This window comes from Ranitomeya variabilis, chromosome 1 (assembly GCF_051348905.1).
Source record: "Ranitomeya variabilis isolate aRanVar5 chromosome 1, aRanVar5.hap1, whole genome shotgun sequence".
NCBI lineage: Eukaryota > Metazoa > Chordata > Amphibia > Anura > Dendrobatidae > Ranitomeya > Ranitomeya variabilis.
Genome location: NC_135232.1, coordinates 115618088 through 115642026, shown reverse-complemented (window position 1 = coordinate 115642026; position 23939 = coordinate 115618088). Strand labels below are relative to the sequence as shown.

General features: G+C 43.0%; 1 protein-coding gene across 2 annotated transcripts in view; it reads left to right on the top strand.

The window, feature by feature from the left end:
- Positions 1-23939, top strand: part of MCCC2 (methylcrotonyl-CoA carboxylase subunit 2) — a 111064-nt gene that overhangs the window by 48644 nt on the left and 38481 nt on the right. For both annotated transcript variants that reach the window (XM_077287942.1, XM_077287952.1), the window contains exons 8-11: positions 2568-2632; positions 19012-19111; positions 19525-19620; positions 22959-23031. In XM_077287942.1, the coding sequence (XP_077144057.1) occupies positions 2568-2632; positions 19012-19111; positions 19525-19620; positions 22959-23031 (334 nt within the window). The remainder of the gene's footprint in view (positions 1-2567; positions 2633-19011; positions 19112-19524; positions 19621-22958; positions 23032-23939) is intronic.

Sequence of the window (23939 nt, the reverse complement as noted above, 5' to 3'; positions counted from 1 at the left end):
ATTCCACCAGAGGAACGTCTCCTGGTTACCTTAAGGTACGTAATAATTCTAAACAAATGCTAGTCATAATTTTTGCTGGTCTGACATGTATTTTGGCATTTTTGTAAATTATTTTTTCTTTCTACAGATTTCTAGCAACTGGAGAGAGCTTGTCATCCCTTCATTTCCAGTACCGCCTTGGAATTTCCACCCTGTCCGGAATTGTTTTTGACACCTGCCGGGCTTTATGGACCATTCTCCGTGAAGAATTTATACCCATACCCACGGAGGACATGTGGAAGGAAATTGCTGAAAAATTTTGGACTGTTAGTGATTTTCCCAACTGTTTGGGTGCGGTGGATGGGAAGCACATCCGGATTATCAAACCAGCCAGAACGGGATCACAGTTCTTCAACTATAAGAAATATTTTTCACTTGTTCTCATGGCAATAGCCGATGCGGACTGTCGCTTCATTGCTGTGGACATTGGTGCTTTTGGCCGTGGCAACGATTCACAGACTTTTAAAAACTCTGATATGGGCCGATGTGTTTATGGCAAAAATTTTAATTTCCCACAGCCACGACCACTCCCCAACACTCAAGGCCCACCGCTGCCATTTGTAATGGTTGGGGATGAGGCCTTTCAGATGAGTGAAAATCTCCTGAAGCCCTATTCAAGTCGGGACTTGAACCGCACAAAACGGATCTATAACTACAGACTAACCAGGGCCCGCAGAACAGTAGAGTGTGCCTTTGGGATTATGGTGTCCAAAAGGGGTTTTCTCAGATTGCTAAACCTCCTTCTGACCTCACTCGTAAGGGGGCAGACATCAAGGTTTGGTTATATTTTCTGTTACTGATATCTTTCCTTGTTAATAGAGATTGCACTATTTGCTATTTTTTCAAGTCATATGTCTTTGATATCTCGTGGTGGGTCTTTCCTCCCCTTTTTGTTAAACTATTTTGAAAAATTTTAATAAAATTTCAGTTGAACAAAAAAAAATCATGACATTCCCTATAATAAAATTAACAGGTTATTTCAGCCACACAGTGAATACTTTAAAAACTGAGAACATGAACCATAGTAGACCTTTTCTATCCATTGCTCCCTCCCCCCCAAAAAAAAAATAGTCCAGTAAAAATTAGTGGCAAAACAAAAAAAGCACATATTTGGTATTACCATAATCATACACGTATAGAATAGAGCTACACAGTTTTCATGTCGCATGGTGAATAGCTGACACTTAAGATGTCAAAAAAAAAAATAATGGTCGAATCACTTTTTTTTTTTTTTTTTTACATTCCCTTTAATTATCGGTAACTGTTTTTGTTTTTTAATTAGTAAGCTTTATGTAAGCCAAAATGGTGCTATTGAGAAATACTACGGTACTTCTCCTATATGAAGCATGCCGCCGTACAGCGATGTGGAGGCAATAGTAACAAAAAATTTTGGCTCTATGAATGTAGCTCCTACAAAAGCTTAAAAAAATAGGCCTGGTAATAAAGAGTCTCTAGTAGTAGTTAATAAAGTGGTTAATACATTTTGAGTTTGGATGCCAGACTTTTTTCTTGCAGATTGTAACAGGATACACAGAGATGCAGCTTAGTACTGGTATGCGTCTACCATCTCTGACTAGGAGCTGCATTAGTGTATCGTCACTTTCCTGGCCATTAGCGCCCATTAATTTCACTATCATAAAACATACATCCTGCTGCACTGTCTTATACGTACAATACTGGAAAGAGGTGTGTGTACTCAACATGGCCGCCCCTTGGGGATGTTTTAAGGAAATTTGTCCCTGACTGTTCCAAATAGTTACTATGGCACATACAGACCAAATTGTTCTATTTGCTAACACTGCAATTTTTAAAAAAAGATCTTTCATCCTACAGCACTGCATAAGCTAATGATGTCACTTACTGAACTGTGTGTTGCTGTTTCAATAAAATCCTTGTTTTATCTTCAGATTATCACTGCAGGACTAGTGATCTGCAGCAAAGAAAACCGTGATTATATCAAAACTGCAGCACAGGAAGTGACCCATCACTAGAATCAGTGTCTGTCTCTACACCATGCTGTTCTTATATTACATAGCAAAAAGCTGCTGACAGATTCACATTAATGCCGACATGCTGGAAAACGTGATGCCTGGAGTTGAAAACTGTTACTGTGTTCACACGTTGCATTTTTTTTCCCTCAGGCAAAACTGTTTGTTTTCTCTTGTGCATATTGATAAAGTTTAGTGACCCTTAAAAATACAACATTTAACTTTGTTAGGTTCTTGCACCTTAAACGCAGCATAAACTGATACCTGCACTTTTTGCTGCGTTTTTTGCGCTCACCCTTTGTTTCCTATCAGTGAAAAAAAAAAAACGCTGAAAGAAATGACATGCTACAGTTTTCAAAAACGCAGCAGTTTTCCAAATCAGTCAGGAAAATAAAACCAATGTGTTCATGAGATTTCTGAGTTCTCATAGACTTTGCTTGTACTGTAAACCGCAGCTTAAAATTTGCATTAAAAAAACCGCAGCGTGTGAACATAGCCTTACATGTCATATCCTAATATATTTTTTTTCTATCTTATTAGGTTAAGGCCGCTACTGGGGAGCAGGTGTCTGCTGAAGATTTAGGAGGGGCAGATTTGCACTGTCGGTAAGGTATTGCCTTCACTTTCTTGCTGTATTAATATTGCTGTGCTGTCCAGCTGACTGGGCCTGCGCGGCCGCCCTGCTTGTGATTCCCAGCACCGCAGTGACTTATGATTTATTCACATTGCGGGGCTGGGATTCCCAGGCAGGGCGGCCGCGCAGGCGCAGTCAGCTGGACTGCATATGAGGAAAGATGGCCAGCGCTCACTGCGCCTGCACCAGGCAGGGGATAAGAACGCAGGCGCCGGCTACTTTTGAAAACAGCGGTGAGGAGGAGGCGGCGCCAAGAGCATGTGAGTGACAGCTGTGTGCTGTCTGAAGCTGGGGGGAAACGCCGGCCCACTTGGCTGAGGAGCAGGTATTTCGGACAAATAATAAAACTGATTATTTTCTCTTCGCCACGACAGCACCCACTGAGAGAGGGGATCCGTCCCTAGGAACAGGAAACCCTACGGAGAGATAAAAGGGGCGGTCCCCCTCACTCCCACAGTTTGGTTTCCTGTTCCTACGGGAATCCACGGAGAGAAGAGGATGCCCAGCCTGGATGCCGCTTGCGCAGTTTACCTTGAGGACGGCAAGGGCTCCAGAGCTGGAAGCTGCGTCGGGTGTCCTGGTTCAGCTTCCCCCCCTCTGCTGGCAGAACTCCATGAGGCCCAGGACGGAGGGGACGTCTGGCTCACAGGAATCCATCCGGGGGTTCTGCGGGAGCAAGCGCGGGGGGTGAGTGTCGCCGAGCCGTCCTCGGCAGGCGCACAGGCAGCGTGGAGTTCCATTGCATTCTCCCCCGGAAGTGACAGCTGAAAGCTTCAGGGGTGAGGGAGGAGGTAGACGGCGCCTGCGCTGGTACCGGTGGCCACGCAGGCGTATAGAGTATGGCCGCGACCCGGAGGTGATTAGCACTTCCGGGTTCAACAGGAAGAAGATGGCGGCCCCCATGTGAAAAGGACACCGGCGCTGATACTCAGTCGTCCAATATGGATTCTGTGCAGGACCCTGCGATGTCTTCTGTGGAAGTCACCGCAACTACTCCACGCAGCCATGCCAGCAGCAGTCGCTCTAAACAGAGCGGATCTTCTAAGAAGAGCAAGTCGGACCGAGCTACTCCTCAGCCTGTGCCTCAGTCTCCTCCTCGTCAGCCGGTACCTTGGCAGATAGCTTCACTGGGGTGAGTGTGCATCTACCCTACTAAGCTGATTATTGTTCCCTCTGCTTCTATACACCCTAGGCAAAAAAAACTGAAAAAACGAAACACAGACAGTGTGCGTTAAGTCTCCAGCCCCTTCAGGATAGTCACAAAAAGAGGCTTTGTAATCCGTGCTTTGATTCTACCTTACGGGAAGAAGCCTCAGTAAAATCAGAAGACATTAGAGACATGATTAGGGAGGAATTACGAGCCCTGCGTAGTTCAGACAGGGTGCCGCATACTAAAGAAAAAAGGGGATACGTTTCCCCTATATCTGACCAGTCTTCTGAAATGGATAATAGAAACTCTGATATTTCCCAGGAATATGTTTCCTCAGATGAGGAACAAGATACATGCTTTCCCACGGATAGTATTGATAACCTTGTGAAGTCCGTTTGTAACACCATGGGCATCGAGGATTCTAAGATCCCTAGAACACAGCAAGACATAATGTTTGCTGGTCTATCAGAAAGGAAAAGACCCTCCTTTCCCGTAATAGCAGCAGTGAAAAATTTAGTCAAAAAGGAATGGGAAAGCCAGGGGCAAAGGGGATTACCACCATCTTCAAAAAGGCGTTATCCCTTCAATGATGAAGAGTTCTCAACATGGTCAAAAGCCCCGAAAGTAGATGCAGCAGTGGCATCCACATCCAAAAAATCCTTGCTGCCTGTGGAGGATTCGGGTTTATTGCAAGACCCACTGGACCGTAAAGCCGACTCTCTCTTAAAAAGAGCATGGGAGTCTTGTACAGGAGCTTTTAGACCGGCTATATCGGCTACATGCACTGCTAGGTCCATGTTAGTCTGGTTAAATGACTTGGAGGAAGGGCTAAAAGGCGGTCTCTCTAGAGACAAGTTGATATCCTCTATACCCTTGATTAGAGGTGCTACAGCCTTCCTGGCGGACTCATCTGCTGACTCCATACGTTTGGCAGCCAAGTCAGCAGGACTGACGAATGCAGCACGTAGGGCCCTGTGGCTTAAGGGCTGGAAAGGAGATCCCCCAGACAAAATCTAAATTATGTGGCCTCCCATGTCAGGGTGAGTACCTGTTTGGTACTAAACTGGACGAGATCCTAACCAAAGCAGGAGAAAGAAAGAAGGGCTTCCCTAATAATAATTACTTTCCGTCCTACAGGAGAGCGTTCCGGAAGCCCGTGTTTAATAAAAAGAAGGATTTTAAAAACCAAGATCGCTGGGCCACTAGAGACACCAAACAGAGAGGGGCATTCTTTGGGAAGCGCCCTTTTAAAACTGAAGACAAACCCCGTTAGAGCAGATCTACCTGTGGGAGGCAGATTGTCCTCCTTCTCAAAACAATGGCGAGAAATAACTTCAAACGTTTGGGCAAATAGTCTCATAACCTCTGGCTTAAAATTAAAAATGTTCCCGAGTCCCTCCGGACTCATTTCTATTGACTTCTTTAAAGTCTCAATTGCAACAAGAGGCTTTGGAGCAGGAAGTAATGAATCTTCTATCCAATGGAGTTTTGGTGGAAGTTCCATTCTTTCAGGAGGGAAGGGGATTCTATTCCCCTTTATTTTTAATTTCAAAACCAAATGGATCATTCAGAACCATTATAAACCTTAAAAAGTTGAAAATCTTCTTAGAAAATCAAACCTTTAAAATGGAGTCTATCCGATCCACCATAAAACTTTTGTCCCCCCATTGTTTTATGACGGTACTTGACCTAAAAGATGCGTATTACCATCTACCAATCTTTTTAGAACATCAGCAATATCTCCGTGTGGCAATTGTGATGAATGGATGTATACAGCATTTTCAGTATACAGCAATGCCCTTTGGGCTGTCAATAGCTCCAAGAGTCTTCACTAAATTAATGTCGGAGGTAATGTCATATCGAAGATTAAAGGACACCCTCATAATTCCATACCTAGATGACCTATTGGTAGTAGGAAATTCTCCTTCACAATGTCGGCAACGATTATTTGATATGATTTCATCCCTGCAGGGATTGGGGTGGTTAATAAATTGGGAAAAATCCAGGTTATTTCCAACAACTCGGCAAACATTTCTGGGTATTATATTAGACTCTATAAGCCAGAGGTGTTTTCTTCCAGAAACTAAACTATCAACAGTTAGAAATAAGGTACAGTCTGTGATAGATAAAACTCTAATTTCTTTAAGAGAAGGCATGTCCCTTCTTGGCTCCTTCACGTCATGCATTCCAGCTGTCCCATGGGCTCAATTCCATTCGAGGCGTTTACAGTATGCAATTTTACAAGAGGAGGTAAAATTACAGGGTCGTTTAGAGCAGAGGTCCCCAACTCCAGTCCTCAAGGCCCACCAACAGATCATGTTTTCAGGATTTCCTTTGTGTTGCACAGGTGTTGCAATTACCACCTGGGCAGGACTAAGGAAATCCTGAAAACATGACCTGTTGGTGGGCCTTGAGGACTGGAGTTGGGGACCTCTGGTTTAGAGGGTAAAATTTCCCCTCCTGGAGAGGTAATCCAATCCCTTACCTGGTGGTTAGAACCAAATCACTTGGTTAGTGGGGTCCCCTGGGTAGTTAAACCCTCTAACACAATATTTACTGATGCCAGTCCTAGTGGTTGGGGAGCACACTTAGGAAACCAGTTAGTCCACGGTCTATGGTCGGTTACAGAGTCAGACGACTCATCTAATAAAAAAGAGCTAAAAGCTATCTATCATGCCCTATGTGAATTGCTTCCGCAGCTACACGGAACACATACCAGAATTCTGTCAGACAACATGACATCAGTGGCTTATATCAAATCAATCATCAAGGAGGAACAAGATCGGGAACTCTCATGTCTATAGCCGACGACATCCTAACTATGGCCGAGGAACATCTTCTGTCCCTATCAGCACTACATGTCAGAGGAGTGGACAATTCAAAAGCAGACTTCCTCAGTCGTCATACCCTCCACCAAGGGGAGTGGGTTCTAAATCATCAAATATTCAAAATGATAACCGTGAAATGGGGTATACCCAAAATAGATCTCTTCGCTACAAGAGACAACAGGCAGTTAAAAAGATTCTCTTCAATGTTCCGAACCGACAATCCCGATATTCTCCATCTGCGCACGCGCGGCATCCCGCGGCCATTTTCCTGAAGCCGCGGCCAGCAGAGCGCCGCTTCTGCGCACGCGCGGCCAAAGGAAGATGGCCGCGCCCACCGACCACCAATGGAATAACGGACATCGCTGCTATTTTCACCCCCCCGTGCAGGATTGGGGACCTTGGACATGCGCACACCACTACGCCACCAACGGAAAACTATGCAATATCTGGGGGAAGAAGCCACGCCCATCCGACCTGACCAGCCTGATTGACAGGCGAAAATGACTACTTTGGTAACGTATTTCGGCAGCATAGGTGGGGAATCGGGGTCCACAAACTACACTATTGTAATGCACAGCTCAGGCCCTATTTAACAGTATTTTTATCTCATACCGAAAAAAACGGGGTGATAGGTTCCCTTTAAGGCTGTGTTCACACGTTGCAGATTATTCGCGTTTTTTTCGCGTTTTTTCCCTATAAAAACGCTATAAAACCGCAAATAATCTGCATACATTATGCATCCTATCATTTTTAATGAATTCCACATGTTTTGTGCACATGATGCGTTTTTGTCCGCAAAAAAAACGCATACTGCACAAAATCCGGACATGCTCTATCTTTTTGCGGATTTCCCACTCCAAAATGCATTGGGAAGTGTCCGGGAAAAAACGCGTCAAAACCACGGCAAAAACGCGTCAAAACCGCGGCAAAAACGCATGCGGTTTTCTTGCGGATTTCTTGCAGAAAATGTCCGGAATTCTCAGGAATTTTCTGCAAGAAATCCTGAACGTGTGCACATAGCCTAAAAGTACAAGATTCTGCTCTAGGGGCCTTGTATAGTCACAACGTTGCGGGTGATAGGTGGATAGCCAGATTTATTTCAGCCTGCCAGAGATCAGAATCAGTTCAAATTCCCCACTTACCTCCTTGGGATATTAATTTAGTCCTCGAAGCCTTGACAGGTCACCCATTTGAGCCACTACACTCAGCTCACATTAAACACGTTTCCCTCAAGACTGCTCTTCTTGTCGCTTTAGTGTCGGCAAGAAGGGTAAGTGACATACAGGCATTATCAATAGATCCTCCTTTTCTGTCAATATTTCCAGATAGAATTGTCCTGAAAACAGACCCTTCCTACCTACCTAAAATGTGTACTGAATTTCATAGATCTCAAGAAATTCTTCTTCCTTCCTTCTATAATAACCCTACAAATCAGGAGGAAGAAAGGTACCCATACTTTAGATGTGAGAAGGGCTGTAATAGCTTATCTAGACAGAACTAGCGTCTGGAGGAAGAGCAGGGCTCTCTTTATTTCCTTCCAGGGTCAAAGAAAAGGAGCTGGTGTTACAAAAGGCACATTATCCCGATGGATTTGGGAGGCGATATACCTGGCCTATTCGTCTAAAGGGGAGAATCCACCTGAGACTGTAAAGGCACATTCCACCCGGGCGATAGCATCATCTTGGGCTGAACGAGCAGAAGTTCCAATAGAACTCATATGTAAGGCCGCAACCTGGTCTTCTCCTACTACCTTCTATAATCACTATAGACTGGATCAGTTTTTAACACGATAATCCCCCCCCAAATAACTATCTCTGAAAGTCTCTCAGTGGGTGCTGTCGCGGCGAAGAGAAAACACCGGATTACTTACCGGTAATGCTCTTTTATAGAGCCACGACAGCACCCCTTCACTTCCCTCCCGTATATATTAGTTTGCATATGAGCACTGTTAGGGGTGATTGATTCTTGTAGTTAAACATGATTAAGGTAAGTAAAAATAAAATTATGATCTAGAATTACCTACTAAAACGGTGGGCGGTTCCTCGCAATCTCTGTAACCCAAACTGTGGGAGCGAGGGGGACCGCCCCTTTTATCTCTCCGTAGGGTTTCCTGTTCCTAGGGGCGGATCCCCTCTCTCAGTGGGTGCTGTCGTGGCTCTATAAAAGAGCATTACCGGTAAGTAATCCGGTGTTTCTCTAGTTACAGCACCCAGAACTAAAAGAGCCACCTTGTCAGAATGCAGCATTACTGCTGCACAAGGTGGCTCTTTTAGTTTGTAACGACTTGGGGGGGGGGTGACAGGTTCCCTTTAATGCACAGCTGCACAAATAGGCTATGTGGCCAATATACAAACATATAAATGCACGGTCAACACCCCTTCACCCTCAAGCAATATTCAATTTTTTTTTCATTTTTGTTTTTTCCCCTCCTCTGCCAAGAACCATAGCTTTTTTTGTATTATTTTTCAGTTCACATTGCCGTATGACTGCTTGCTTTTTTGCAAAATGAATTGTACTTTTAAATTACATCATCCATTTTATCATGACTGGAAAGTTGTAAAAAAAATCCAAGTGCGTTGAAATTGCACTTACAATTCCAGAATTTGTGGGTTTTTTTTTTTTTTTTTTTTTTTTTATATACCATGTTTACTATACATTCAAACTGACCTGGCAATATGATTCTCCAGGTCAGTATGATTACACAGATGCCAAACTGGGAATGTTTTATTTATTTTTAATTGGTGAATAACTCATGTAAAATCTTGTGTAAAAAAAAAAAAAAAAAAAAGAGAGTGATTTTTGGAACCGCACCAAACAAAATACCTTTACAAAGTGCATGCATCCCCAGCCAGCAGTCACAGAAAGCTCCTTAAGGTAATGTAAGAAAATGGGGAAACAGCAGAGCGGACTTCCAAACAAGTACTTGATGCTTAATGCCCAAACGTCGTTGGGAACGTTCTGGATACAATCCTTTCTTAAGCCTTGAGAAAGGATTGTATCCGAAACGTCGCCACGCCGTTTGGGCATTAAACATCACTTTTTTGGAAGTCCGCTGTGCTGTTTCCCCATTTTCTTACTGTTACACTATTAAATAAAAAAATATATATAGATATATATAATATAATTTTTCGAGATCTATAATGTTTTACATTTTTGGAATAATGAGTTGTATGAAAGCGTTTTTGTTTTTTTTTGCACCCTGAGCTAAAAAAAATTATTATTTTTTTTTTTAAAACTTTTTGTTGTATTTCTTAGTCCCCTTCAGGGACTTGAACCTGCAATCATCTGATGGCTTGTACTATACACAGCAGTGCTACAGCATTGCTATGTATAGCGAAAACCTCAGTCTTCTATAAACATCAGCTACAGACTGGCTTTCAGAGGAGTACCATAATGACAAGTACGGAGGTCTTCAGCAGACCCTCGACTGTCATGGCAACTGATTGCGCTCTGCGATAATGTCAAGAGCACGGTGTTGGGCGCATAGAATGACGCGTCTTCCTGCCGGCACTCGTAAAAGTCCACTTACAGAGATTGACAACGGCCTTTAACTGGTTAACAACCATGGTTGTTAAAGGCAGATGATAGCTAAATAATTCAGCCATCATCTGCCGGGAAAGATGCAATCTTGGCTTGTGAGCCCCCATCAAAGTCCCAGCACATGACATAACTGCACGTCATATGCCGGAAAGGGGTTAACACCCCCTTTGTACAGTATAAGTGATTGTAGTGTATGGCAAAAAAAAAAATCTGTTTCTAATATGTGTATTTGTTTCAGACTAGTCGAGAGGGTGTTAATTTCCCCAGACTAATCGACCCACTCCTCCCCTATGGGCGTAGTAACATGATCCGGAAGAGTCGGGATCACAAGTCGTGCATGTGCATGTCTTTAATCATTTCATGTCAGTGCGCAGTGATGCCGGGGAACATGCGCCCGGATGCTATACCAGTCTTGGTGGAGTAGAGTTTGCCGAATACATGTAAGAGGCCACTCTTACTTCTAAGACCGCGTTGCGCTTCTTTGTGCCGCGCCAGAATGCTGCTGTAGTAGGTAATTGAATGAATTTGATGGGCAGGCAGGTTGGCGCATCTGTCCTGCCCTGCTCCTCCCCAGCTACGCCCATTTCGGTGTAGCTGATTCAGACTGGAATGAAAACACCAACTTCACAAAATGTTTCGACCTTTCAAAGCGTTTATGCCCTTTTCTGGCTGTAAAGCTTCGGTGAATCTACCCCAAAGGCTTTCATTGCCGAGTTTGATCCAACCCTCGGATGACCATCAGACATAGTTACATAATTTTGCACAGCCCATTGGCCCACAAGAGATTACTGAAATGTGACCAGCCCCATAGACTGTACTATATAACGGTAAGGCCGATCACTATGTGTTCAATGATAACATTTATTTTAGCTCTCGGAGCGCGCCTGTAATGCCACTCAGTACATAGAGCTGTGCCTTGTAAGCACCGCAGGAGAGGGCAGGAACCTGAAATCCTGCCGAAAATGTATGTACAGCCATTCCCAGCTGTGACTGGTTTTATCAAGTCTAAAGATAAGAAAAGAACCTGCGCTCCATCCGGGTGTAATAATCCAAAGAAGAAATTTATTAAGCCATGTCACAGCAACGTTTCGACCCTAAGGTCTTTCTCAAGCATAACAAACCATGCTGGGGGTCAGCTTTAAATGGCGTCAATGTCACACAGTGCACCAATCGCTATCAAGCCACCTCCCACTACAGCATATATCACATTAAAAATACAATAACAAACATCAGATACACATATAATAAAAATCCACCACCGCAAATATAATCACCACATACATAATATAGAAAACATGCATATACTTAGAGTTTCTTAGGTTGTTTACAATCCTCCTAGCCAATCGGCATAATGTAGCAGCCATTTCCATTAGAACAACCGCCCAATCAAAGGAGAGCCATATACCCTTGTGCACAATGGATTAGAGCAATGAGTTTCCTATTAAAACGACGCCTAAATATATCTAATACCTATCCATGGTCCCATTTCAACACTGGATTCGCAATCCTTCCAATGGGATACCGCGTCTCATATCTCGCCACTATCGTCATATCCCTGCGCTGTAGCTATGTCATCCATCGCGGTCTCGCATCAGCCACCAGCCATGCAGACGTCACCACAAGTGTGCGCACGCGCACATCCGGCCGGGAGAGAACGCCGCATACAAGCAGCGAAACCCAGCCGGCAAGAGTACCCGCCCACACCCACAGCGGCAGCATCACATGACCTCGGCCACGAGGGATCACCTAGGTGATTTCTATAAACAAAACCACCGCCAGATCCCATTATTGTTATACATTAGGGCGCATACATTCAAGAGATCGGACTCACCAAAACCCCATGTCAAGAGCCAAAAGCTAGAACACATATCCCATATCTTATTATATTGTAAGGGGGTCGGAAGATATAAGGAGTGGATCCAAAACAAAGTAGTCATATATGACTCAACAATTGTCCAACCCTGGCACAAATCATCTTCATCGGATCCAGTCCCTCGGTCATCCGTACAACCATAACCACCTATGAAACAAAATTAGGGTGCGTATACACGTACCAAACCGCGGAGTCGATAAAAAAAAATTAAAAACATTACCGATGTGCACTACCCAGATCCCATCCATATGATAATCCTAGAACACACAGGTCTGTAGATTAAAGTCTATGTTGAGACCCCTAGGTTGTAATGATCCCAACATATATATCCATTTTAGTTCTTTCTTCTTAAGCAACTGGAGTCTGTCACCTCCCCTTCTAAGGGCTGGAACAATATCAATAACCCTAAATCTCAGCTGATTTACCGAATGTTTGTGTTCAAGGAAATGTTTTGGTACTGGTAACTCAGTAAGTCCTGTCCTCACAGTACTTTTGTGCTTACTAATGCGAGCCCTAACCTCCATGGTCGTCTCACCCACATAGGTGAGCCCACAAGGGCACACAATCATGTACACAACATAACTTGATGCACAAGTATACCTCTCTTTTAGGAAAATATTCTTACCAGTATGGAGATGGCAAAAAATTCCTCTTTCAGCATGTTGTTACAGCATGCACAGCCCAAACATGGAAAATTACCATATCTAACTGTGCTCAAAGTCTTTTGTATTGAGATTTTTGATGTTCCAATATCAGATCGAACCAATCTATCCCTCAGATTCTGTCCCCTCCTGAAGGACATCAACGGATACGTCCCAAAACTGGAGACAGATGGCAGACAACGTTGCAAAAGGACCCAATGTTTCCTTATCACTCTACCAATTTGGTTACTCACTGGATTATATGTTGTCACAAACAGAATACGATCACCGGTCCGTTTACCACGTGTTTTGTTACGAATGCTCTCACGGGAGCAACACAAAGTCCTTTTTTTATGCCTTACCACCTCCTTACCAGGATACCCCCTCGCCAGAAACCTAGAGCACATCTCCTCCAGACGTTGATCCACCTTCCCTTCATCCGATACTATCCTTCGAACCCTCAATAATTGACTCCACGGTAAAGAATTCACCATTCTCCTTGGATGGTTACTATCAAACATCAACAAACTGTTCCTATCTGTTTCTTTAACAAAAATATCGGTTTTTAATTTACCCCCATCTTTGTACACCAGGGTATCAAGGAACTGTATTTGTGGTGTTGAATGCGTCAGAGTAAATTGTAGTTCTGGATATATTTGATTCAAGAACAACTGAAAATCATGCAGCTTATCTACACTACCTTCCCATATTACAAATATGTCATCTATATACCGCCACCAGGCTCTGACGTGGCGCCAGAAGCTGGAATTGTACACGAACCTGTCCTCGAGCTCCGCCATGTAGATGTTAGCATAAGTGGGGGCCACATTGGACCCCATGGTGGTGCCCCTTAACTGCAAGAAGTAATCGTCCCCAAAAAGGAAAAAATTCCTCCTGAGGACGAACTCGAGCAGTGTGAGGACAAGCCGTGCACACTCCGGAGCCACGTCAGAGCCTGATAGCATACATGAGACCGCGTCCAAACCCTTCTCATGCTCAATAGAAGTATACAGAGACACAACGTCAAAGGACACTAGGACAGTTGTCTCCGAGATATTCACATCCTCAATTTTGTCAAGAAAGTCATTCATATCTCTTACATACGACCGTGCCGAAATTGCAAACGGCCGTAGTACACGAAGGAATAGTCAGGAAACGTCATTAATGATCTCAGTTATAGGCAAAACCTGCATATATGCATGTAAACACACACTGCATGTACACACACACACACACACACACACACACGTACACACACTGCATGTACACACACACACTGCATGTACACACACACACTGCATGTGCATGTACACACACACTGCATGTGTTCACACACACACTGCATGCACACACACACACTGCATGTACACACACCCCTTTGAATTCACGTTTCTATGTATCAAGACAAAGGTCTTAAAGGGATTATGTCAGCACAGAATGACTGTTCAAGTACAGGTGCTTGGTGCTCCAAGACAGGGCCAATCATATATTTAAATCTTCACACCTGCTTGTTTGCGATATATCTCCTCCTTTCTCTGGCCCTATGAAGCCAGATCTGTCCATCAAAGATAAACTGTAGAATGAGAGAAAACAAGCAGGAGGGAAGGTGTGTATAAATAGTTGGCTCTGCCATGAAGTACCGACCGGTGGGACTTAGGGTACCGTTACACTAAACGATTTACCAACGATCACGACCAGCGATATGACCTGGCCGTGATCGTTGGTAAGTCGTTGTGTGGTCGCTGGAGAGCTGTCACACAGACAGCTCTCCAGCGACCAACGATGCCGAAGTCCCCGGGTAACCAGGGTAAACATCGGGTTACTAAGCGCAGCCCATTACCATCGTAATGTAAAAAAAAAAAAACTGTACATACTCACATTCCGGTGTCACAGTCCCTCGCCTTCAGCTTCCCGCACTGACTGTGTAAGTGCCGGCCGTAAAGTAAAAGCAGAGCGCAGTGGTGACGTCACCGCTGTGCTGTGCTTTACGGCCGGCACTCAGTCAGTGTGGGAAGCTGAAGGCGAGGGACGTGACACCGGAATGTGAGTATGTACTGTTTGTTTGTTTTTTACATTACGATGGTAACCAGGGTAAACATCGGGTTACTAAGCGCGGCCCTGCGCTTAGTAACCCGATGTTTACCCTGGTTACAAGCGAACACATCGCTGGATCGGTGTCACACACCGATCCAGCGATGACAGCGGGAGATCCAGCGACGAAATAAAGTTCCAAACTATCTGCTACGACGTACGATTCTCAGCGGGGTCCCTGATCGCTGCTGCGTGTCAGACACAGCGATATCGTATGGATATCGCTGGAACGTCACGGATCGTGCCGTCGTAGCGACCAAAGTGCCACTGTGAGACGGTACCCTTAGTTTGAACAATCATTCTGTCCTGACAGTCCATGTAATTGGCTAAATACAACCTCAGATGAACAGCACATGATAAAATACACTCTGCCATTATTTACTAAAAACCAGACCAAAATGCAAAAGCAAACTGTGTAAGATTAAAGGGGTTATGCAGACTTTTTTTTTTTTTATATAACTTTTACTATGAGCCTTAAAACTTTAACAGGCAGCTAGTTACTACCTTCCTGCCTGATGTGCCTGCTGCTGATCTCGGCCAGCGCAGAGCAGTCTGACCCTTCCTGCTGTGAATTCAGTGACTTCCACTGACCTTTAATGCAGGCAGGCGGCTGTCAATTAGCATGACGTCCAAAGTCACGCCCGTCGACAGAGCTGAAGAGGAAGAGCTGCTCTGCTGATGTTGAGTAGCTGAATTGCTTGCATGAACAATCAATCGCTGCTATGTGCTGTAGCCAGGTAAAGCAGACTGGAAGTTAGCAACTACCATTGTTAAAAAAAAAAAAAAAAAATTAAATAAATAAAACCTGGATGAACCCTTTACCTACACCCCACGAGTCAAAAGTTTGTACAGTAGAACGACATTTAATAGCAATAACCTGATGTAACAATTTCCTGCATGACTTCAGTTCAGTAAGTCACATCATTCTGCATGTGTGGTTGGGATCATGGTCGTATTGTATGACCCATTTTTGGCCATGCTTTAGCTTCTGGAGAGATGGCCGTACGTTTGGCTCTAGAATTCTTTTGAGCTTACCATAAATTCCCTGTATACTAATGACTGTAAGGTTTCCCCGATCCTGTGTCAGCAAAACCAGCCCAAATGGTCACCCTTGTCATATTTGACTCTCCTTAATGATGAGCAGACATGCTTGGATAATGTATTATCTGAGCACGCTTGAATGTTATCCGAACATCTGGGCGTGCTCGTATATTATGTTTAAGTCCCTGCGGCTGCATGGTTTGCGGCTGTTAGACAGCCTGAACATGTGGGGTTTGCGTAACAAACAGGCAATCTCCACATGTGTTGAGACTGTCTAACTAGCGCAAATCATGCAGCCGCAGGGACTCGAACATAATATGCGAGCACGTTCGCTCATACCTATTTCTCGCCAAACGTGGACCAGGGCATTGCCAGACATCTCCATATTAGGTCTTGTCTGTCCAAAGGACATTGTTGAACAAATGTGAAAGAATAACTATAATTTTATTTCTTTATTTCTTAAATCAATACTACACATGAAAATGAGATACACACGTGGTCAAAATTGTTGGTACCCCTCATTTAATGATAGAAAAACCCACATTGGTCACAGAAATAACTTGAATCTGACAAAAGTAATAATAAATTATAAATCTATGAAAATGAACAAATGAAAGTCAGACATTGCTTTTCAACCATGCTTCCACAGAATTTAAAAAAAAATAAAACTCATGAATTAGGCCTGGACAGAAATGATTGTACCCTTAACTTAAGATTTTGTTGCAGGCAATCACTGCAATCAAACGATTCCTGTAACTGTCATTGAGACTTCTGCACCTCTCGACAGGTATTTTGGCCCACTCCTCAAGAGCAAACTGCACCAGTTGTCTCGTGTTTGAAGGTTGCCTTTTCCAGATGGCATGTTTCAGCTCTTTCCAAAGATACTCAATAGAATTTAGGTCAGAGCTCATAGAAGGCCACTTCAGAATAGTCCAATGTTTTCCTCTTCGCCATTCTTGGGTGTTTTTAGCTGTGTGTTTTGGGTCATTATCCTGTTGCAAGACTCATGACCTGCGACTGAGACCCTGTGGCAGATGCAGCAAAGCAGCTCCAGAATGTAACAGAGCCTCCTCCATGTTTCACAGTAGGGACGGTGTTCTTTTCTTGATGTGCTACATTTTTCCGTCTGTGAACATAGAGCTGCTGTGCCTTGCCAAAAAGTTCCATTTTTGTCTCATCTGTCCATAGGACATTCTCCCAGAATCTTTGTGGCTTGTCAACATGAAGTTTGTCAAATTCCACTCTGGCTTTTTTATGATTTTTTTTCAACAATGGTGTCCTCCTTGGTCGTCTCCCATGAAGTGCACTTTGGCACAGACAACGATGGATGGTGCGATCTGACACTGATGTTCCTTGAGCTTGAAGTTCACCTTTAATCTGTTTAGAAGTTTTTCTAGGCTCTTTTGTAACCATTCGTATTATCTGTCTTTGATTTGTCATCAATTTTCCTCCTGTGGCCACATCCAGGGACGTTGGCTACAGTCCCATGGATCTTAAATTTCTGAATAATATGTGCAACTGTAGTCACAGGAACATCAAGCTGCTTGGAGATGGTCTTATAACTTTTACATTTAACATGTTTGTCTATAATTTTCTTTCTAATCTCCTGAGACAACTCTTTCCTTCGCTTCCTCTGGTTCATGTTCAGTGTAATACACACCATGTCACCAAACAGCACAGTGAGTATCTGTAGCCCTATATACAGGCCACTCACTGATTCCAGGATTCTAGACACCTGTTATGCTAGTTAGTGGACACACCTTGATTTAACATGACCGTTTTGTCACATTTCTTTTTTTAGGGCTACCATCATTTCTGTCCAGACCTATTTCATGAGTTTTATTTTTTTTTTTTATTCTGTCTGTGGAAGCATGGTTGAAAAAGCAATGTCTGACTTTCATTTGTTAATTTTCATAGATTTTTTATGAGATTCAAGTTCTCTGTGACCATTGTGGACTTTTCTGTCAATAAACGAAGGGTACCAACAATTTTGACCAAGTGTGTATATAACAGAGTTTCTTATCAGACAAGTCTGCTTTTCTCTCCTTCTCGACCGATCTTTCATTCTCAAAATTCTCAACTCTCCGTTTAAAGGCACAGAGCTCACTGATCTGCTGCTGCACTGTTGACATGTCAGCGCTGCAGCTAATGCCAGGCATTGGGCACAGCATTAGACAGACACAGATTTGGACATGGAGAAGATAAGTACAGTGTTTTGGTTAGTGGTCGTGTTTTGTTTTTTTTTTATGTTCATACTGCAGCAAGGCAAGAAATTTAATCGAAAAGGAACAACCCCTGTAATACCTTTTTGCTAACTTTTTGTATCCATTTTTCCATGTTTGTGCAAAGCAATGATGTCTTCCCCTAACTTTGTTGACCACTTTCTTGACAACCCAAGGGTATTAGTGAACTGGAGGCCATTTCCCATGCAGACTAGGCTTGGTTTCTTTACCAGTGCTGGCAGAAGCTGATATCTGGCTGCGCATCATGTTTGCAGCCGGTCCCACAAAACATGGAGGAGCACACATGAGGCTCAAGTCTGTATTCTTTACTGTGTTCCTTTTCTTTCTGCAGTACACTAACATATATTGGCCATGGCCAAATGAAGGTCTGTAGGAAAAGTTTTTGACTATCATTTGCTAATATGAGCTGATAGAAACCTATAGAGTCACCCAGAGTATATGCTAAGCGTACATCATGTCGATATTTGTGACCACAATTTAAAAATAAAGTGCAATAAATGTAGCTTTAATATCCTTAGGTGTTCTGGGTCTTTCTTAGAGTTGATCAATGTGGGTAGTCACGCTGGTAGTCTGTGGCTGCTGTACCAGAACCTGCGATCCTCCTACCTGCTGACATCCCCCTTCTGATTAGTAAGCCCGGTACAACGTCATGTGTGCATCACCCTACTACAATGACGCTGCATTGGGCCTACTAAGAGGTGAAGGCGATTACTGGAGGTAGGAGGAGGTTTGCAGGGCACAGGCCCAGCATCCATGGACTACCGTTGTGGATGCTGGCTCGAAGTCATGCATATCTTTTCCTATATAGTGTGTGTGTGTATATATACAGTATATATAGTATTTTCTATTTCTAGGCATTATCATGTTTTATAGAACAGTTTCTTGTATTGTCAGTCTATAGGGAAAATCTTAAAAATAAAACCTTTATTTTCTTTCAAATTAGGAAGTCTGGTGTGACTGATCACTATGCAACAGATGACGACCATGCCCTCCACCTGGCTCGGAAAACAGTGAGAAGCTTAAACTATAAGAAGACTCTTGATGTAAGTTGCTTATATTCTAAAATCAAGAACTTTTTAATTATTTTTGGATTCCTGAAAAAAAAGTAAAAAAAACCAACAACTTGATATTATATTGCATGAAGGCATTGCGTATTTTACAGAAAATCGGCAACAAAATTTAGAATAGGATTTTGAAGCTGGTTGACAGGACATGCAGATTTCCTATTCTACATTGCAAAGGGTTAATCCAAAGGCAGAATTGACAAAATCTGCAGCATTCCCTTTATTCCGCATGGATTTTGGAGCCAACCCTGTCTGCCTGTAATGGTACTGTAAGCTCTACACTGAAAATCCCCCAGCAATTCTGTAGCTGGCAAATTCACCCTTATGCTGGAGATTATTTTCCCTTTTATTATGTTATGTTATTTTCAATCTTGTTTTCTTAAATTTTTTAGGTGACTGTTGAAAAGCCTGAAGATCCACTGTTCCCAGCAGATGAGCTGTATGGGATTGTTGGGGACAATTTAAAGAAGAATTTTGATGTTCGAGAGGTAATACGTTATTTTAATGTGACAATGAGGCCCTGTTTTTTTTTGTATTACAGTACACAAGACATAATCTATAAAACGAAACTTGTTTGAGCCCTGTGTTTATGCAGTACATCCTTATCATATGGGGGATAATCCTCTCTCGGGACCACACTGATATACAGCTAATACCAGACATACCATAGGCACCGATGTACAAGGGCATGCTAGGCATGGGTGCTTATTTCTAGTAAAATATTGCTATTTATTGAAGAGTAGGTAAGAGACTACACTTGCTCTTATCCATGACACAGGATCCCATGGCTTTTACATAGAAGACTCAGAATTACCTTGGTGCTATTAAGAATGGCTGACCATCTGCTGACCATATACTGTGTCTCTTCCTTGTCCACCTGCTTTCTGAATCTCATCTCAGAGAAAAAAAATATATTATTTATCGATCCACCATCTCCTGTGGGAATTGAGAAAATTTGTCTTTTGTAGCTGCTACAAAAAGTGTCTCCTACTCTGGATGACTCGCGACATCTCTGCATTTCGAGGACCGTCCATTGATTTAAAAGAGCACTGTGTAATGCATAAAGGGGTTGTCTCGCGACTGTGTATGCCAAAGTCAAGATTCAGGGAGAGTAATTCTGACTAGTTATTCTCGCCCAACCTGCTCTCATATGTCTATTTTAACCCCCCATAATATACTCCATGGTTTGTATTGCTATTGTTTTTTACATATTTAGTTACAGCAGGGTTTATGTTTATTTTGCTTCTTGTAGGTGTTCCGTGATTTGTATACCTGAGAAACCATGCTGTGCAATGTGTGACTCAATCTGCTGTTGTATCTTTTACAATGTCCAAGCTACTTCAAAACATATCCAGTTGGTTTTCAATTGTCGTTCCAAACCAAAAAGTCTAAATTGGACATGATTGAGTTTAAGGTGCAGAAAAATAAAAAATTGCCTCCAGTGGCGTCACTTAGAATCTATCAGTAGCACTGCGTGCCGTCTCCTGTATAATCTCATCCACTAACAGGGAGAACCACGGTTACCCGGCATTCTAAGCAACTCCGCATTTTAGCATAGCCCCCTATTGTTATTTCTCTCAGAACTAATAACCTGCAGGTGAACATTTTATCTTTTCCGACCAATCCTGAAGTTATTCATTCCGCTCATGTAGAAATCTCTCAGCAGCCTCGGGTTTCATTTTTCCCCATTAATGTTATGTAAATATATTCACCTGTAATAAGTGTAAGTAAACTAAAAGGATCTAATGTACAATGGCTTTGAACTACAATTTCCTTTTGAATTATGTAGTAAATTTCTCTCCTCATTGCCAGCGAATAGAAATATTACTCATTTTCCCAGACACAAAGAAATAGAGCTGAGATGGAATATGAGAGACAGCCCACAGGAAAGTGAGGTGCGGCTTTTAGAAGAAAAAGAAAAATCACGACAATTGGGGTCAGGGTTTAGATGAAAATTAACTCTTGCGCACCGACACGCAAATTTTTATCAGGTCAGCACATAGACAGCACACTGACCAAGTTTATGCTCGTCTGAATGAGCCATAAGAATGAAAATCATGGAGAATTCCCTGGAGGAACAGTAGTGTAGGTGCTATAGATGGCCTAAATCGATTCACAGGACTAGATCTGCTGGCCCACATTAATCTGTGGTTGTCTGATGGGAGCCTTGTGAGCCGCCTCTTACCTGATGGCATTCTCTGCTCCTCTTCCAATTAGCCGGCCTGGTGCGACTACACATGTGCTTTAGGCTGCAAAGATGACCTGGTGCCAGGCCGGCTAATCAAAAGAAGAGCCGCAGATGTTGTAAGGTGGTAAGAACCGGTTCTCGGGACTTCTGTTCATCAGTGAGAAATCACTTATGTGGCCGATGGACTGGGGCTTGCGAATCGATTCACACTAGCTCTTTTAAACTCACAGACTGCACATGAGTCAACAGTGTGATGCAGCAGCAAAAAACGCAAACACCATTCTAGGATGTATGAAGAGAAGTGTAGAGTCTAGATCACGTGAAGTAATCCCCCTCTACTCCTCCTTGGTTACGCCTCATCTGGAATACTGTGTCCACTTCTGAGCACCACATTTTGAAAACGACATTGAAAAACTAGAGCAAGTTCAGAGAAGAGCTTCCAGGATGGTGAGCAGACTGCAAAGTATGTCCTACAAGGAACGGTTAAAGGATCTGGAAATGTTTAGATGGCAAATAAGAAGGATAAAAGGAGACTTAATAGCTGTCTGCAAATATCTGAAGAGATGTCAGAGTGTAGAGGGATCACCATTATTCTCATTTGCACATAGAAACTCAAGAAGCAATGGGATGAAACTGAAAAGGTTAAATATTAGAAAAAACGTTTTGACCGTGAGGGTGATCAATGAGTGGAACAGGCAGCCACAAGAGGTGGTGAGTTCTTCTTCAATGGAAGTCTTCAGAAGCTGGACAAACATCTGTCTGAGATGGTTTAGTGAATTCTGCATTGAGCAGGGGGTTCGACACTATGACCCCTGAGGTCCCTTCCAACTCTAACATTCTATGATTCTAAGCGGTAGTTCTAAAAAAAAAAACCACAATACCCAGAATATGATCCGGGAAACAAAAGGTGTGGACTACTCGTACATTTTAAAATACATCTTTAATAAATATATAATAAAATACACAAACTACAAGACAAAACAAAGGTAAAATTAACAGTACATATGGTAGGGGACAGCAAATAAGCTATATCGGGTAGTTTCAAAACTCAATTAATGTTGTCACAATCCCAAAAATAAATGTTTAACATATAAATTGCCTGTTCAAATATACATATTGCTGGGCCATTATATAGCAAAAAAGTGCATAGTGCCTATTAGAATGGGGTAAAAACACCCTCAGTGCAATGTTGCATATGCATATAAACAGCTATCTCGCAAAATTTCATTAAAGAATTTCATAAAGAACTGGCATAAAAGATAGGTAAATGTGAACTTACATGATAAGCTGACCCGATAGCACTGTCCCCACCACCCCTTTGACAGCGCCGTTTCGCCTAAACTGGCTTCTTCAGATATGGGGCATATGCACTTTTATTATATATTTATTAAAGATGTATTTTAAAATTTACGAGTAGTCCACACCTTTTGTTTCCCGGATCATATTCTGGGTATTGTGGGTTTTTTTTGTAACATGATTTTGAGGTGTGTTAATTATTTTGGGACCATTGATAAATTTATAAGCGGTAGTTCTGTAGCAATGGCATGGAGGATTGTGATACAAATGTGCATTTTATCTTTTCAGAAATGTTTCACCATTCTTATTGATCTGGAAATATTCTGTTTCTCCACTTTATAGGTTATTGCAAGGATTGTGGATGGAAGCAAATTTGATGAGTTTAAAGCACTTTATGGAGACACGTTAGTTACAGGTACAGATTACACTCTCGATTACTGGAGATTTTGTTTCATTAATCTGTTTTATTATATTTTCTCTATATCGGGCATGGGGGTGGTCCCGTTGCGGTCCAGTCCGATGGGTGTCGCGGTCCAGGGCCTCCTATCTTCATAGGATGACGTCCTTTTCTTGTATTCACTCTCCGGCGCAGGCGTACTTTGTCTGCCCTGTTGAGGGCAGATCAAAGTACTGCAGTGCGCAGGCGCCGGGCCTCTCTGACCTCTCCCGCCTGCGCACTGCAGTACTTTGCTCTGCTCTCACCAGGGCAGACAAAGTATGCCTGCACCGGAGCCGCAGCGTGAAGACAAGAAAAGGACGTGATCGTAAGAAGATGTTAGGCCCCGGACCGCGACGCCCATCGTACCAAAACTGGACCGGGACCGCCCCTGGGTGAGTATAATCTGACCTCTTTTTCTCAGATTTCAGGATACATTGGGGGCTTATCTACAGCATTCCAGAATGCTGTAGAAAAGCCCCTGATGCCGGTGGGCTTGGCTCAACTTCCATTTTGGGGGTGACAGGTTCCCTTTAATGAAGAAGTCTGAATATTACATTTAAAGTATTCACTTCACGCTTAGAAAAGTAGACACCAAACGTTTCTTGCAATGTAAAATAACGAAATCAGACAGTACTCATCCTCTCCGGGTCCAGTGCCAGAACTTTGCAGCTGCTCGGGTCTCAGCATGCCATCTACATGAGCAGATCCGCTGATCTCAGTGATTGGCTGCAGCGGTGATGGGAGCTGTTGACGTGCCATCAGTATTGAAGCCATAGCATTGAGACCAGTGCAGCAGCAGAGACATGATACTGGACCTGGGGAGGTTGAGTACTGCCTATTGTTCTATATTACAGGAAAAGCATTATATTTGCAGATAGGAAGAG